The sequence below is a fragment of the Haemorhous mexicanus genome, chromosome 8 (assembly GCF_027477595.1).
Source record: "Haemorhous mexicanus isolate bHaeMex1 chromosome 8, bHaeMex1.pri, whole genome shotgun sequence".
In the NCBI taxonomy this organism is placed as follows: Eukaryota; Metazoa; Chordata; class Aves; order Passeriformes; family Fringillidae; genus Haemorhous; species Haemorhous mexicanus.
The window spans coordinates 10,595,848-10,611,660 of record NC_082348.1 but is presented as its reverse complement, the minus strand read 5'-3'; the positions used below and the strand labels follow the sequence as shown (position 1 = coordinate 10,611,660).

Below are 15,813 nucleotides of genomic sequence, written 5' to 3'. Positions count from 1 at the left end.
CCTGTCTTTTCACCTCTATTGATAAGCAGGGAAGCTACTATGAATGTCTTCAGTATTGCTTAGATTTTAACTCAGGTTGTTGTGCACATACAGAATTTCTTGTTGCATCATTTCTTTGGTTTATATGTTGGCAGAGAATTTTGTTTTCTCTGAGGCACTGTCCCTTCCTGCTATTCCCAAAGATCCATTTTTAAGGAATGAAAACTTTCTTTATCATAGCATCTGGAGCCATTATTCCATTCCAGTTATGCTGGCATTAAACTAATTGCTGATTAGCAGGTATAATGAACAAATGCAACTGTCAGTGTAACAGAAAACAGTTGGGGTTTTGTTTGCCTGTTTTTATAGCACTGATAAAAATCCCATTTCACAATAAAAAGTTAATGAGCATGACTGTTCTTCATTATGTGGTATTACTAGGTGCTAAAAACATGGCTTCTTAGCATGTTTGAGTTTGTAATATTAGAACTTGCTGACATCTTGGTGTGAGATCAGAACTGAGATACAGCAGGCCAGGTTGAAGGTGAAAATTTATTGAAAATTCTCAGGATTTCCTTTTTCCTTACACAAACTCAACATTCAGGCATGGGCTTCCCTGCTGATTTTACCAGGCACACCTGAGTTACCAGACTTAGGAAGATGAATTTGGGAAAGCTGATTACTCTCTTGAACAACAGGTTTTACTTTAGTGTGAAGTGCAGGTGGCCATTCGTGGTTGCTTGATTGTTCTGTGGGATTTAGTAGAAGCAGAGCCCATTTCATGCTGTATTTATAAAGAAAGACTTCCTGAGGGTTGGAATGGGTTCATCCAACACCCACAATAAAATGTTTATCTTTCAATAAGGTGTCACTGTATTTGCTTTCAGGAAGGAATGACCAAAGGCTTGCCTGACTTAAAAAGGTAGGTGTATTTGCATCTGAAATTCTCTGTTAAAAGATCTCTGGGGCCAGCTGCTTACAGGGAAGCTGACCGCAGCTGCTGTCCCCTGGAGCTTTTTACTGAAAGGCCTGCGCCCTCCTGCCCCTCTGGGCGTGTCAGTGCTGGGCTCTCCTGCTGCGGTAACTCCCTGCTGGCACCCCCGCCCCTTTCCCAGGGGAGCCACAGCACAGGGCTGGCCCCCGCAGTGCAGCCACCTCACCTGCTCTGCAGGCAAGTGCCAGGGCAGAGCAGGGTAGGCAGGGACTAAGAGGTGCTCAGGGACAGAAAATATGTAACTCTGCTTTTCACAGGAAACTATCTGGCTCCCAAATGGCAGGAAAATGTTGCTGCTCCTGCCCCCCATCCAGCTTGAAATTCAGTTTTCTCCCCAGAGCCTACTTGCTCCTTCAGTTGCAAGGATGAAGTGGGTCAAGAACAAGGAAATTTGAGTTTTCTCAGCTTTAAAACAGCTGAGCTGCCCTTTTCCCAGCAGCATCCCAAGCTTGCTCTCTCTGACAACTCCTAAACTCAGTCCGGAAGTGATGGTGCCCTGAGGAGCAGTTGAGAAACTTAACAGAATGAAAATATTTGCCTCTGGGCATACTTTTTGGCCAGGTGTTGGTGTCTGTGGATGTTGTGTAACACATAAACAGCCAGGCTGGAGATATTTGCAGTGCAGGACACACATCTAAGAAATTCAGTGTGTCCCAAATGTATCATTTTTTTAAGTGCAGGCAGATACTTGATGTAGCTGGATCTGTGTTGGGGAGAAGTGGCTAAACACCTTAAAACTCATCAAAATCCTTTCTGGGTGGGAAAAAGATGCGTTTGGGGAAAACTATACAGCCAGTCTGTGTACAGTAATTGAAATGAGAGGGCACAGCATTGGAGACTCCTGCCTTCCCTGCCCAGGGGAATACCCTTCTCCTGATAGTTAAAAAAAGTTGCTTACATCAGGCAATGTCCTAAACTGCTGTTTGTATGATTATTTAGGAGAGCACAGAGAGTATTACATAGTTCTCCACCGATTTTCATAAAGACTGGTACTTGAAATGCTTCATGGCTTTTTGTTCCTGCAGCTGTGTTCTCACTACACTCATAAAATCCCTCCTAACCTATAACAGATTGTAGGGCATTTGATTTTCAGCTGCCTGTGTAATGTCTTCTCAACTAAAAGAAGTTAGCTGGAAGCTGCAGGGTTTTGTTTCTCAGCTCTACCTAAGGCTCCTGTTAATTGGTACAGTCATGTGTAGTGTTTACCTTTACGTGTAAAGATTGAAAATGTTGCATTGGCAGCAGTGCTGCCTCCTTCCAGTGTCCTTGAGAGGACAAGTACCATACCTGGGGAATTCTTTGGCAAAGGTTATATGTGCTTTTGAAAATACAAACTTTATTTTTTTTTTTAATAGGACACACACACACAAATTTAAGCTGTTCAGTTACGCTGGTGTATTTTGTCAGCTGCCCTGAGACTGATTCCAGGGGCAGCTGGGAGCACAAGAAGGACCCAGGGGATGTTTGCTGGGTAGCCAAGCCATAATGGGGCAGTGCAAAGGACCAGGGCATCCATCAGTGCCAGACAAGAGCTGGACGTTTCTATTTGCAGATCCAGCATCTCCTACACAACTTAAGTGTTATCTCACCAGCCAGCTGCAGCTAAAATAAAACAGAGACACATCACCAGTGAAACAGTGTTTAATATAGTTAAATTACTTAAATAGATTTCAATTTCCATGGGAAATCATAACTGTATCCATTTTTGCAAGATCCAGAGTAAAGAGTGTGTGAATACCCCTTGAAATGATCATGACACACTGTCAACAATCACAGCTAGAGATACTGGGGACTTGAAATTTCATTGACAGCACAACTTCATAAGGTGAATCAAAAGTTAATAAGACTGCAGACTTTTGGAAAGCAGAAAGCAAACCTAAAATCAAGTGTATGGCATGAAGGAAATGAAACTCAGTGAGGGACAAAGGGGATGGGAGGTGGAGGAGGGGAGAAAGGCATAACACCGTGATGCAACTTATTTTGCAAACCAGGAAAGATGTGAAGGATCAAAAGTATAGTACAAGGGCAGACTTGGCAGTTTTACAGAAGTCAATATACTATACTTTTCAGAGATGTTTCTTAGTGGAAGGGAGAAGGAAAGGGGAGATGCCATTTAAGCTCATGTTTAAATGGCTTAATGCTCGGGTCATGCTTAGCAATAGAGTAAATTAATTAAGACAAGTCCATGGATTTTCACTTATTCTCGTTGTCGAGTAGGAAAAAGAAATCGCCACCACCATAGTGCAATCATTATGCTGTGAGTACTACAATAATTCTGCCCTGAGAAGAGTGGAAAAGAAGTTTATTAAATGTCAAAAGATTGGAGTAATTTTTAGTGCTAGCCAAATTCAATATCAAAACCTTCCCCTCATAGAATATAAAAAATATAGCTTTTTTAAATAATTTTCTTTTTTTAATAAAATATCAAGGGATTTTTCTTTCAGAGTTAGAAAAGGTACATAAATGATAACAGTGAACTATTCAGAAACCCCCCCCACTAGTGATAAAGATGCCCAACACAGTATCAATGGCACTATTTTAAGGTTGACCACCTCATATACACACTTGCCATCATAATCTTTTTTGAAGATCACCTAATTCCTTGAAAATATGTGAATCAGTTTAAATAAGTGCTTACTACAGGAAAGTAAACTCGATGCTGCAGCACATAGTTCCTTGTAATGTCACATGGCAGTTACAATGTCAGACAACTCTCAGATCAGCAGGATTCTATTAAGACCATCTATGAAAAATGAAAATTTTAAAAAGAAAAGTTCAAATGAGCTTTTTTTCCTTTTCTCATAAGAGCTCCTGTTAAGAGTTAGAAGATTTGGGTAGAGCTCTTTTTGACACGTTTGATACTGTCTCAGGAGCTATAACTCAAAGGTCCTGTTTCCATGGGGAAGCTGCCACCCTCCGCTGGAATGCTGCACGGAACAATTCTGTGACTACCGCGGGTTTTTCCTCTTCTTTGGGGTTGTAGATTTTTCTGGATTTTCATTTTAAAATGCATCTGATTCAGCCTGCAAACTCACCTGTTTGTTGTTGGTTGATTGTATAGTGATAATCTGAAAACTGCCAAGTCTGTGTTCAGAGTATTACACAGAAAAAAATTACACGAAAGTCTACAGGTTATATACACCTCCCCCCACACCTTGGTGTGGACAGCCTGCCTTCTAATTTATATATAATTTACAAAATATAGAATTTGGTATATCTGTTAGATCTCCATGTTTTCAATATTACAAAATAAAAAATACAAAAAAACCCACAACAAATTTCAGGGGAGTTCCCCCCACAAAGCGTCTCTTGTTTACATCTAGTCTTTCCCATGTAAACTGATAGATACCAAAGAAGAGCACAGACGACTTTTTAATAAATATAGTTGTAGAGCCATCTTCCTTTATCCTGATCTTCCCCTTCATCAGGTGTGCCAGCCCCACGCAGAAGAGCAGTCATTTAGCCATGGAGAAGAAGGAAAAAGAGGGGGCAAGGCTATAAGGTCTTTTCACACTAAAACATTACCAATGCCCTTCTAAAAGGCCTTTTTGTGTGCTGCATCAGTGGGTGTCAGTTTTGAAAGCCCATTCAAAACAGCTAATAAAAGCACAGTGGTACACTTCAAATAGCTGGCAGTATGGGATGGAAACATTATGGGAGTGCAAATCCATTCCAAAATAATGCTTTGTAGTGAATCATACATTCCTTCAACCAAGTAAATGTTGTGTTGCGTCAATAAATACTTAAATAGCTTCTTATGCCATCCTGTGGTAGCAGCCTTTTTAAAAATGCCGAATTCATGTCTTATCTGTGAACTCTGTAGTGCACATCTTTGGTCAACTTAGCACTCAGCCAGGAACAACTCCAAGGTGGTTTCTTTCTCTTGCTTTTCTTGATGGGTGGCCAAAGAATTTGCTGATACCAGCTCTAGAGTCATGGGATGAAATTTCAACTGCACCGAATGTTCAGCTTCACTACCAAAAAATTATTCTTCTCCTATTCACAATCCTGGGTAATGCAAAATCCATCTTTGTGTGGCGCTGCAGTCGGTGCTAACTAATTGGAGGCCCTTCATTTAGAAAGTAGGTGGTCATTTCTCCTTTGCCTTTGACCTTTATGACCCCTCGATACTCCAGCTGGTAGTTGTTGGCTGCTAAAACCTGGTACATGTCCGTGGTTACCTGCAGAACAAACAAGAGTCAACAGGTGCTTGCCTCGTCTTCCACACAATCTTTCCAGCTGCTTTTGGAGTAATCCATGGACAAAATAAAGTAGGATCAGTTGTTTTGTTTCTAAGTCAATCAACGTTTGCACATCAATCACTAACTGAAAGGTTGGCACAAGTTGCTGAACAAACACAACCATTAGAACCTGAGAAAGTACAGATGTGACACACAGCTCACAACTGAGGAAACTACATTTTTCAAGGAGGTCGCTGGATTAGGCGTACCAAATTAGTCACATTTTTTAAAGAACAGCAGTCAGTTCAGTCTGCTCAGATGCATTCATTGTATCGCTGGAGTGGCAGGAGGAAAACAGGTCAAGCTTACTAAAATAGCCTCAAAAATTACCTAGAAGTTACACAGTGGATGTACAGTTTAGGAGTCAGGGATTGTTTTTATGAAGGAGAAGGTAGTGGGCAATGGGAGAGAACTGATCAAATTGAATACTCTAGCCAGCATCCAAATTGTCTCTGCAGATGTCAGTCAAAAATAATCACTTGTGCTGCAGAACAACAGAAGTTTTAAAAACCAGATTTCCTGAGGTATTTATTTATTACAATATAATTTCCCACTTTTTTTCAGGTGGCTTTACAGACCATCTCAAGGGTGATGCCTAAGTATTGATCCAGTTAACTGACAGGCAAGGAAACAGCATGGTTGCCCCTCTTGGGCTTTACATCAGCTGCTCTATTTTTATAACCCTTCAGTGTTTTCCCAAAGAATGATATTCTGTTACTGTGAACATTGGCTCAGCAAAAGCAGGACACTGGAATTGAATCACTCACTGGAAAGGTCACATCTGAAGGCCGAGGATGTGTGATTATCAGACAGATCCCATTAACCCCTTAAACAATCCTCTCTCTCTGTTGTGTATCCCCATCCTGCTGATGCCTGGACCCTTGCTGGCCTCACACCACACATGGCACAATGAGCAGCAACGCGAATTACAGAAATACAGGGCTGAGTCACAAACACCTCACACAGCTGAGCAGCACGTGTGAGCAGGGATCAGGCAGGACTGTGCTCAGTGCCAGTGAGGCACACAGGGAAGGAGGCTCAGCTCAGCACTTCCACCCAGAACTAAAGTGCAAGCTTTTAAACAAAGGTTGCAATGTTGGACACGATTAAAAGACAAAACTTGCTGGTACCACCCGCATTCCCTAAGTGCCTTTTCTTTCCATTCTGTGCAGGTCAATGCATGGAATAAAAGAATAAAATGAAACCAAAATTTCAGTTCTAATTAAGTTTCAAAATGTATAGGTGACACAGGGCTGGCAGGGTAAGTTTTCCAGGGATTGCCTTACCTGAATCCTGTCAGGCACTCCTGTGCTGTCCATTCTGCTGGCTACATTCACTGTGTTGCCCCAGATGTCATACTGGGGTTTGCGGGCTCCTATCACCCCAGCTACAACAGGACCAATATTGAGGCCTGGAAGGAGAGGAGAAATATGCTCAGATCCATTTGCTTGAGGCAGGTTATTTTTCAGACAGTAAAAATCCATCCTGAGGCTCACTGGTTCTAGCTGTGCTTTACCCTGACATGTAAAGCTATGGCCAAACTGTGGGGAGAGACATGTAAAAATAGAATTTGGCTTCTTTGATCCATGATCCATCAGTTATGCCCAACTGACTGGCAGCTCGGGCTGGATCTGCTCAATCCAGAGCTACTTTCCAGTGCCAGATAATGGCATAAGATTTGTTTGCCACCTGGCTAACAAGCAAACTGCTCACTTGAAGTCAGCACATACATGCTGCAATGCTGAGGGCCTGCAAGGCAGCAGCCCAGAGCCTTCCAGAACAAAGACCACACTTGACATCCTCAAATTTCTTCTTCCTTTTCTGTCACTTTTTATTCCCTGACTTGAAAGACAATTTAATGTCCAAGTCTGCCAGAGCTGGAAGCACAGGGGCCAAATGAGCCCAAGGTCAACCACTATGTAAGACCACACTGTGGCAGGAGCTACACTGCTTCTAATTCCCTAGGGAGCTTGAGTGATGCTGCTACAACCTAAAAAACTACTGTGATGTTTCATAGAGGCCGAAGTGGTCACCAGCCACCAGACAATCAACATCACTGTACAGCTAATGTAATATCTGTGGTTTTTACTGTCCATAAAATCCCCACCTCAGAATGACCACTACCTACATGGAATCCTGTGAGCATAAGGACATTACCTATCTTCATCTGGAAGTTGTTGAATGAATGCTCATTAATGTATTTCATTTGGTCCATTAACCTCATGGCAAAATCTGCCAGAGCTTTGATGTGCGTCTTCCCTTCCTTGTCGTAAGTGGAGTCGTTGAGGCCTGAGGCAGCCATGTAGGTGCTGCCAATGGTCTTGATCTTCTCCAGCTGCCTGAACTGGTCTTCACTTATTATCTGTGTCACAAGAGCAAAAGAAGCAAATAAACCCTGACAAGCGCACAGATGCTGGTAATGTCCACGCCACACATCCCACCTTGCTGCAAGCATTACAAAATAGTTGACAGAGCCAGGAAGAGAGAGCAAGAAAGGGGATTAGATATTCAAAGGAATGACAAGGGAATAGAAGGGATTTTGTGTGGAAAAAAGATAAAACTGAAGACTCCCAGAGTAAGGAGAAATGAACCATGGATTCAATAAACCACCCTCCTTCAGGAGCTCAGCAAAGCCCAACTAAACTCATGGATTCAGCTCACTTTGCTCACCCAGATTTTCTGTGACTTACTTCATCAAAATCAGCAATGATCTCATTGAGCAGCCTCAGACACTCCACCCCTTCGTTGTTGGCTTCCAGCTCCACGTAGAACTCCGAGAAGTTGCTGATGGAGGCGAACATGACGGCCACGCACTCGCAGGACTGGTAGTAGAGCTCGTCATTGCGCCGCTCCTGCGCCAGGAAATGCGCGGCCACGTCCTTGGGCAGGATGTTGTGCAGGAGGCGTCTGTTGTAGGCCTGCAGCTCCTCCATCTCCTCCTTCTCCTCGGTGGCCTAGGGTAGGGGGAGACACAGGGATGCACTTAATCTTTGGGGAGCTGCTCTGGGGAGGGGAAAAAAGCTGAAAATTAACTTGCAGTGAGGGCAGAAATAGAAAGGGGGAAACTGCAAAGCAGAGCAGAGCCAGAGAGATGCAGAAACTCGTGTTTTGCAGCGGAAAATGTTCCATCTCTTTGTGCACACCTGTATGGAAAAGCAGGCAGAGAATAATGCCAGAATCCAGCATTGTATTTCTGAGCCCTGAACTGGTTAACCACTGAGCTCGCTCCCTCCATTGTTATACCATTTATAAATGAGGATTACAATGTTTATCTGCTTCCCAAGGAGCTTTAATTAATTGTTGCTTCCTCAGTGCCTTGTACTCAAACCACAAAGACCTATAATTAGAATGATGTCCTGCCACCCAGAAGGCAGAAAATCTAAATAAAACCTGCAGTCCTGTGGCTCCCCAGCCGTGAGTGCTGGCCAGAGCCCAGGCCTGTCCTGCTTGCTGGGGAATCACATACAGGGCCCCAACATCACTCATGGGCACAAGTAGTGAAAACATTTCCAGTGAATCCAGGGACAGGAGCACAGTGTGGCATTATCCACAGCGTGTTGGTTAGCCAGCACTGCTGCCTGGGGGCTAATGAAGGCTGGACATTGAGCCAGTTCCCACTGCTTAACAGAAAACTGAATGAAAATGCAAATGTGAATCTTTCACACCCTTGAGCACAGCGAACTAAAGCTCACTGAACTCTGGGAAACAATTCAGCAGCGTATATGAGCTTCCTATATTTATAAATTGTGTTACATTACATGTTCCTGCAGCAGTAACAGTTCAATTGCCCAAATTCATTAATCTCAGCCTTCAGATCTATAACCTTTTACCACAGGGACCATCCAAGGTGCATTTACAAGGAAAAATGGGGTTGAATAACTGGGATGAGATGCACAGAGTATGCAAAGCACCAAAGAAGAGCAGAGCATTATTAGTATGCCCAGTTATAAGCCAGTTTCAGATTAAATTCAAAGGCACTTTATCACACTCCTCAACTTGACAGTGAAGAGCTCAGTCATTTTATATTAACACCAAAGACCACATGTGATCCTCCCACAGCCAACACCCACTAACCTGAAGTTTCCAGAGGAAATCAAGCCTTGCAGTGGATTCCACTTGCTGGGCATGCAAGTACAGTGCCAGGACAAAGACAGTGATGATGACAGGGGTCACAATCTTCAGCGCGACTCGTGTCGCCACCGGGGGGCTGCAGCCAAGGAGAGAGCACAACTTCCCTGTGACTGGAGAATGGCCTTGCCACCCCCACACTTCCCACACTAAGGCTAACCAGCCTCTCAGGCTTTTTTTTCCCTTTCCCCTCAAACCTGTGTTGGTAAAGGGACAAACCTTTACAAAAAGCTGGAGACTCTGGCTCATGGGTACCAGTTTCTAGAGGAGGACCTGGAAATTGGAAAAGCAATCCAGCTTCTTAGAAAGGGTTGTGCTTGTTACAAAGGGCACTCTGCAGAGAATGGCCATACATGCTAAGGGTGACAGCATGAAATGCTGACAGCTCCTCAGACTGTGTTCATCCTCCTGCACTAGCTTCTCCAGGCTCCTGAGTAGGGAACTGCTCTAACTCATGGCTTCTCTAATTAGTCACTTCTTAATGGGCTTTGTTGTGTAAGTGCTCTGTAAGCTGAAAAGAGCACTAAGGCACATTCACACCTCCTCTGACAAGCAGGCAAATAAAAACTGTTAAATATGAATTACTGAGTTACACAGTATGAAAATATTTTGATAAAACCTTTAAATTGTATTACAAATAATCCCTGAGCTGACATAAATCCCACAGGAAAGAGGATGCTCTGAGAATAGCTGTACATACAAAAGGGCAACACTCAGGCCACTCAGGGCACCTGCATTTTGTTGTACCAGCTCACAGCAATGCACAAACACCAGACACTGCTGGTGAGTCAATGTGCTGCTATTGCACCTTGTGAACAGAAAATACCTACCAACAAAGACCTGTAAAATAATTCATGCCAAAGTGACTCACCATGAGGATGTATCATTTAAAGACACACTGAAAAAAAAAGCACAAACACAAGGTCAGTGGAGTGTTTGGCTCCCTGCAGCTCCTGCCCTTCTGCACATCATTGCACAGCGCCTCTGCAGTGTGGCACCTCTAACACTGTGTGGGGCTACAGCTCTTTGGAAGCAGAACACTACTAAAAGATGGGAGGGGGAGGAGAAAACAGGCTTCTGAGCTACACTCAAAACTCCAGAGCGATAGTGTGACATGGTTAATGTGGGTAAAATATCAAAGAAGCATTAAGAGTGAGAGAATAATTTGGGATTTTAATGTCAGTGTGGGATGCTTGGCAAATGCCTGTGCATCGATCACTGCTTCATTAGGTCAGACTACAAAATTTGGCCTAAGGAAGAAAGCTTTGGGCTTTTTTATCTTGTGAGGGATAGCTATTTTCTTTTCCTTTTATTGTGGCATGGAGATGTGTTTAATTCCTTTAACTCTAATCCTGCTCCCTTCTTCTGCACATTCCTCACTGCCAGCTTGTGCCCAGCTCTGGGTACCACACACAAGGGCACTGAAGAAAACCCTTTAGCACATTCCTATTACTATTGACAGTTCTGCAAAGTACCCACGTGTGTCAGAGCTGCTGGGGGAGATGGAAGGTGTGCTTTTTGGCACTGAGAGCACAGAACAGAGCTTTCTGGTAGGTAGCAGCTGTCTGAACTCCTGATTGATTGATTGATTGCTTAATGCTGCTGGCTTTGTTCTCGAGTGTGGGTTGAGTGTTAGGTGGCTGAGAACCATGCACAAGCATCTTTTAAAACACCATTGAAATGGAAGGAAAGAGATCAGTGTTTAAATTACTGTAGTGTCATTGATGCAATTAGAACTTTGCAGGCTACCAATGTGATATTAGCCTGAGAATGTGACAGCTCTCCAGAGAGCTTCAGGCCACAGTTTTATGGGGTTGGAGGGAACCTTACATGTTCCTGCTACACAATCAGACATCAAAATGATCAAAATCAAAATAGGCAAGGGAACCTAACTGGGCATAACATCAAAAAATAAAAGCATAATGACCCTCTAACCTTGTTTGTTCCAAGACATTTTCTGCAGTTCTGAGCATGGAATTTCTTCTGACATGGATTTTGCAACCCACTGTTGTCTTGCACACAATCTATTGCGTGGCTCTTGGCCAGTTCCAGCCCTGAACATGTGTGCTTGGACACGGACATGGTTTGGAAAGCCTGGGGAGCCCCCCAAGAAAGGCTGGATCTAGCTGGAGACACTTGCCACACGGAGTATGATTCCCCTGCTTCCCTAAATCACCTGGCCAAGGATGACTGACTGCCCTCCCTATCACTCTCCCTTAGGATGGGAGCATGGCAGATCTGACCCTTAGTACTGAGGCTGCAGCTCACTGTGGGTGTTACTCTTGCTCTAAAGCCTTGATCAGAGGCTCCCACATTACAGAAGTGCAGCAAGCCAGTATTTACAATAACTCTCTGGATAAGTGAAGATGCCCAGTGCAAGCAGTAGGGGTGTTGCATGGGTAGGTTGTTCCCCCATGGAACAGACATTTCCAGTAGCAGATGGTTCTTTAATTACTGGAAGAGAACACAGAGAGAAGCTTGCTAACTACACTCCTGCTCAAGTGAAGTGCACATTTTTAGCAGGAAAGGCAGTTCATTTTAGAGACAGGACCAGAGCATCTCACTTTTCCCAGCCATAGTTGCAAAGACAGACAGCTGGAACAGAAATGATGGCTTTGATGAACAAATCACAGGGTAAAGCTCTTTGGGCTTCCCTGTGCAGGAACTCAGTTTAGAAGATCACATTGGCCCATCACATCTTTAAAGCAATGCATTAGTTTTATCTTGTGCAGAGAAAAAAGGTAACACCATAGCCCTGTGCATGCAGTCACACTCCATGTGTCACACACTGGTGTGGCTGCAGCCAAGTCTGGCAATTCCCAACGTGCTGTAATCAGCCTTTCAGCTGCCTGCATGCTGGGTTGGTTTGTACACAGAAGTGTGAAGTGACATCTGCATCACTTCTAATTAGTCAGAGTACCATAGTGGCTGCAGAGCAGACACTAATTATGTAGCTACAATGGGCACCCAATTAAAGTAGTATAAGGTCATGGTGGCTTTTCTGTTTTTTTAGTATCAGCTGGACAATAAGGTTCATCTCTGAACTCTGTGCTACATGCTGAGCTCCCATTTCACACAAATGGCCTTCCAGACACTGGGGCAATAAATACCCATCCATGGAACTCTTTGGACAAAACAAATTGTCCTGGATCCCACTGGAATAGAGTAAAATTTCTTCCTAGCTGGTGTGGGGCTGTGTTTTGGATTAAGTATGAGAATGATGTTGATAACATGCTGATGTATTAGCTGTTGCTAAGCAGTGTTTATACTAAGTCAAGGACTTTTCAGCTCCTCAACAACCCCAGTGAGCAGGCGGGAGGGACACAGGATGCTGGGAGGGGACACATCCAGGACAGCTGACCCCAGCTGGCCAAAAGGAATATTCCATACCATGTGGCATCATGCTCAGTGTTGGAACTGGGGGGAAATCTGGCCTGGAGCTGCTGCTCAGGAACTGGCTGGGCGTTGGCTGGCAAGTGGTGAGCAACTGTATTGTGCATCACTTTTTTTGTCTATTCTAATTAAATTATTATTATTATTTCTATTATTAGTTTCTCTCTTTTCTGTCCCTTATACTGACTTTATCTCAACCCATGAGTTTTCTCACTTTTCCCCTTCCAACTCTCTCCCCATCCCAGCACAGGGCAGTGAGTGAGTGCCTCTGTGGGGCTGAGCCACCACACAAATCCCTTTTAGTGAGAGATAATACAGCATCACAGAAAGCTATTTCTGGGAAAACATGCTAACCTTCTCCACTTTATTACTGACTTTATTACTGACATTCTGATTGTGAAGTGATGTAAATTACACTTCCAAGTGCTGTAATTTCGCTTAGTGCTTGAATTACAAGAATGAAATTATATTTGAGATATAAAATGCTTTTATTTCACTAATTGTGTTAGAAAATGCTAAATAGCTTCTGCTGATGGAACACCTAATATCTGAAAAAAAGGGAAGAAAACCTCATTCTCCCTATACCTCCCCACAGAAAGCTCCATGGGGTTTCCTACCTAATTTCACTCAATTGAGTTAACAAAATAATTTAAGTGATTACTGCCAATGGCAGCAAAAGCTACACTTCCATTAACTGGCAATGCCAGCATTAATTATTGCTGGGCACACGGGAGTGCTGGAATCATGGAATAGTCATGTGAAGGAGAGGAGCAACCAGATGTATTGGGCTAGAAGGGCTCATGGTTAATGATGGCTTGAAGGGCTGATGGTTAATGGCCGTCCTGAACTCTGAGCAGCTACAGAAGGTATTTCATTACACTCTGGGAAGGGCCATGGGAATCTTCTCAAACACCCTCCTGTCCAAGGCAGGAACAACCACAGCTATCAGCCTTGACAAATAGTTCACCTAATCACTCACATTTAAGTACAATTGTTGCCTACAAGGGGAAATCATCAAAACAAGGAGTTAACACAACAGAGCAATTCCCAACAAGAAACAAAGCTTCTGGAGGAGGACGGGCTTGTGGATGTGTCTGACTTCCCTCCCTGGTGTGGGGAGCTCCAGGAGATGGGGAACCACCACAGCAGTGGAAGGAGGCTGCCACCAGGATTAACGTGTGACCTGATGACAAGCCAGCTTTTGTAAGTAAAAGGGCACCTGTCCATTCCCACTGAGCCCAGACCCTTCTGCTGGGAACTGTGCTGTGCCCAGCTGTGATACTGGCTTTTCAAACAAGGACATCTGTCCTGGAAGCAACAGGCAGGAGATCATTAGCCAAACTTTGAGCACCATCATTCCACCACCCCGAGCTGGGTTTGATTTATTGTGGTGGCTCACATCACATCCCTGAGCGAGCTCAAGTTTGTTGGAGGATTTTTTTTTTTTTTCCTCATTTGAGATATGACATTTCTATATTGGGAGTGTAATACCAGCATTAAGAATGACTAACTACACTCCCCATTTCTGGAAAAAAGGAAATACAGATCCACTCTGATTCCAGTTATACTCTGTTATTAATAGATAGTTCATTAGTCAAGTCTCACATTAAAAAGGTCTTAAAGGGAACTGTATTCTCCTCCTCTTCAGAGGCAGAGCACAGCATGCACTTCCCTGGCTTGCACCACAGCCTTGGCACTCCCATCCACCTAATGCCACACTGGAATCACTGTGTGAAAGAAATCAGGCAAAGATTTCAGAAGTGAAAGGCACTTACTAGGTGTTGGCTGTAACCAGGAGATCTGCATTGTCAAAAAGGTTGACCCCTGGCACTTCCACAATGAGAACATATATAAATTCAATTATTAACATAAGGATCAATTTTCCAATACAGCTGATCTGAAGGAACACAGAGCAGGCCAGGAGACTCAATAAGACACTGTAGGTAAAGTACTGTATAAAGACAAAAATGGGAAAAAAAAAAACAACAAAAGAGAGATGAATGTCAGCTGGATAAATCAAAACTGAAAACAAAGGAAACTAAACACAGGGATAGAAAGGGATTGGTAGTTATGTAGTTGAGCTGACCAAACATATAAACCTGGGGCTGCCTGTGGAATTCTCCCACATTACACAAGTTTAAACTGAATGGATGAAGAGGAAAACAGTGTCCTTCTTCTGCAGGCATTACATGTTTCACTCTCAAGAGACACAGGCCTCACAGCTGGACACCCAAGGCTGGGATGCAGCTTTTCCCTGGACACAGTTACTACCAGTTCTGCTGGATTAAGTCGTGCTTTAAGGCCAAGTTCTAGGCTCAGATATCTGTACAACACATAGGTCCAAGGGTATTGGCACTTCACACTCCTGGGCAGATGCCCACCATCCAATGGGGAGGCACTGTCCCCTCCAATGTCACACACTGGCTCCATCAGCAAGGTACAGGCTGGACAAACGTCCCCATGCCCACCCCATGACAATTTGTCCAGCCAGCAGCTGCAGAGGTGCAGATGTATGGCTGAGCAGCACCTCTGACACACCTGGGAGCTGAGTGTTCAGCATGCCAGTGCTTCCCAGGGTGACTGCATTGTGACTGAGGGTGCCATTTATGGCTCCTGGGAAAGACAGCAGAGATGCAAAATGAAGAGAGGCATGTTATCCAGCTCACCACCTTCCTGCTATCAAATCTGTGAAGATTTAAGCTTCCATTCTGTCTGGACTGGCCTATTTCTGGCAAAAACCCCATATCATGTGCCTGAGGCAATCCATCCTTTCAGTTAGAATCAAGCCCTAGTTGAAGCAGAAATATGCTTATGTTCTGAGCTCATTTATTAATAGTCTGATTTATTAAATTAGAGAAAATAACTTGTACAGCTTGTTCTTGACTCCTCAGTCTTGGCTGAGGGGCAGGATTCCATTGTCTCCTGTGTGGACACTGGGAGCAACAGGCAACACCTGTAGCAGATCCTACATGTGCCTTGCAGAGTGCAGGTGAGGGCCTCCTCACTTCTCAGCCCACTGAACAGAAGGACCTGGCTAAAGGCTGCCAGAGCAACCTCAGTGTGCAAAATGGTTATTCC

The 15,813-nt window shown here is 43.9% G+C and overlaps 1 protein-coding gene across 1 annotated transcript in view; it reads right to left on the bottom strand.

Moving 5' to 3' along the window:
- Positions 1-2,598: 2,598 nt before the first annotated feature.
- ADCY5 (adenylate cyclase 5) overlaps positions 2,599-15,813 on the bottom strand; it is a 203,893-nt gene continuing 190,678 nt past the window's right edge. The window contains exons 15-21 of the mRNA XM_059852713.1: positions 14,511-14,686; positions 10,214-10,240; positions 9,289-9,421; positions 7,905-8,168; positions 7,372-7,576; positions 6,501-6,625; positions 2,599-5,154 (exon numbers count right to left, since the gene is read on the bottom strand). Coding sequence (XP_059708696.1) covers positions 5,026-5,154; positions 6,501-6,625; positions 7,372-7,576; positions 7,905-8,168; positions 9,289-9,421; positions 10,214-10,240; positions 14,511-14,686 — 1,059 coding nt within the window. The 3' untranslated portion in view covers positions 2,599-5,025. The remainder of the gene's footprint in view (positions 5,155-6,500; positions 6,626-7,371; positions 7,577-7,904; positions 8,169-9,288; positions 9,422-10,213; positions 10,241-14,510; positions 14,687-15,813) is intronic.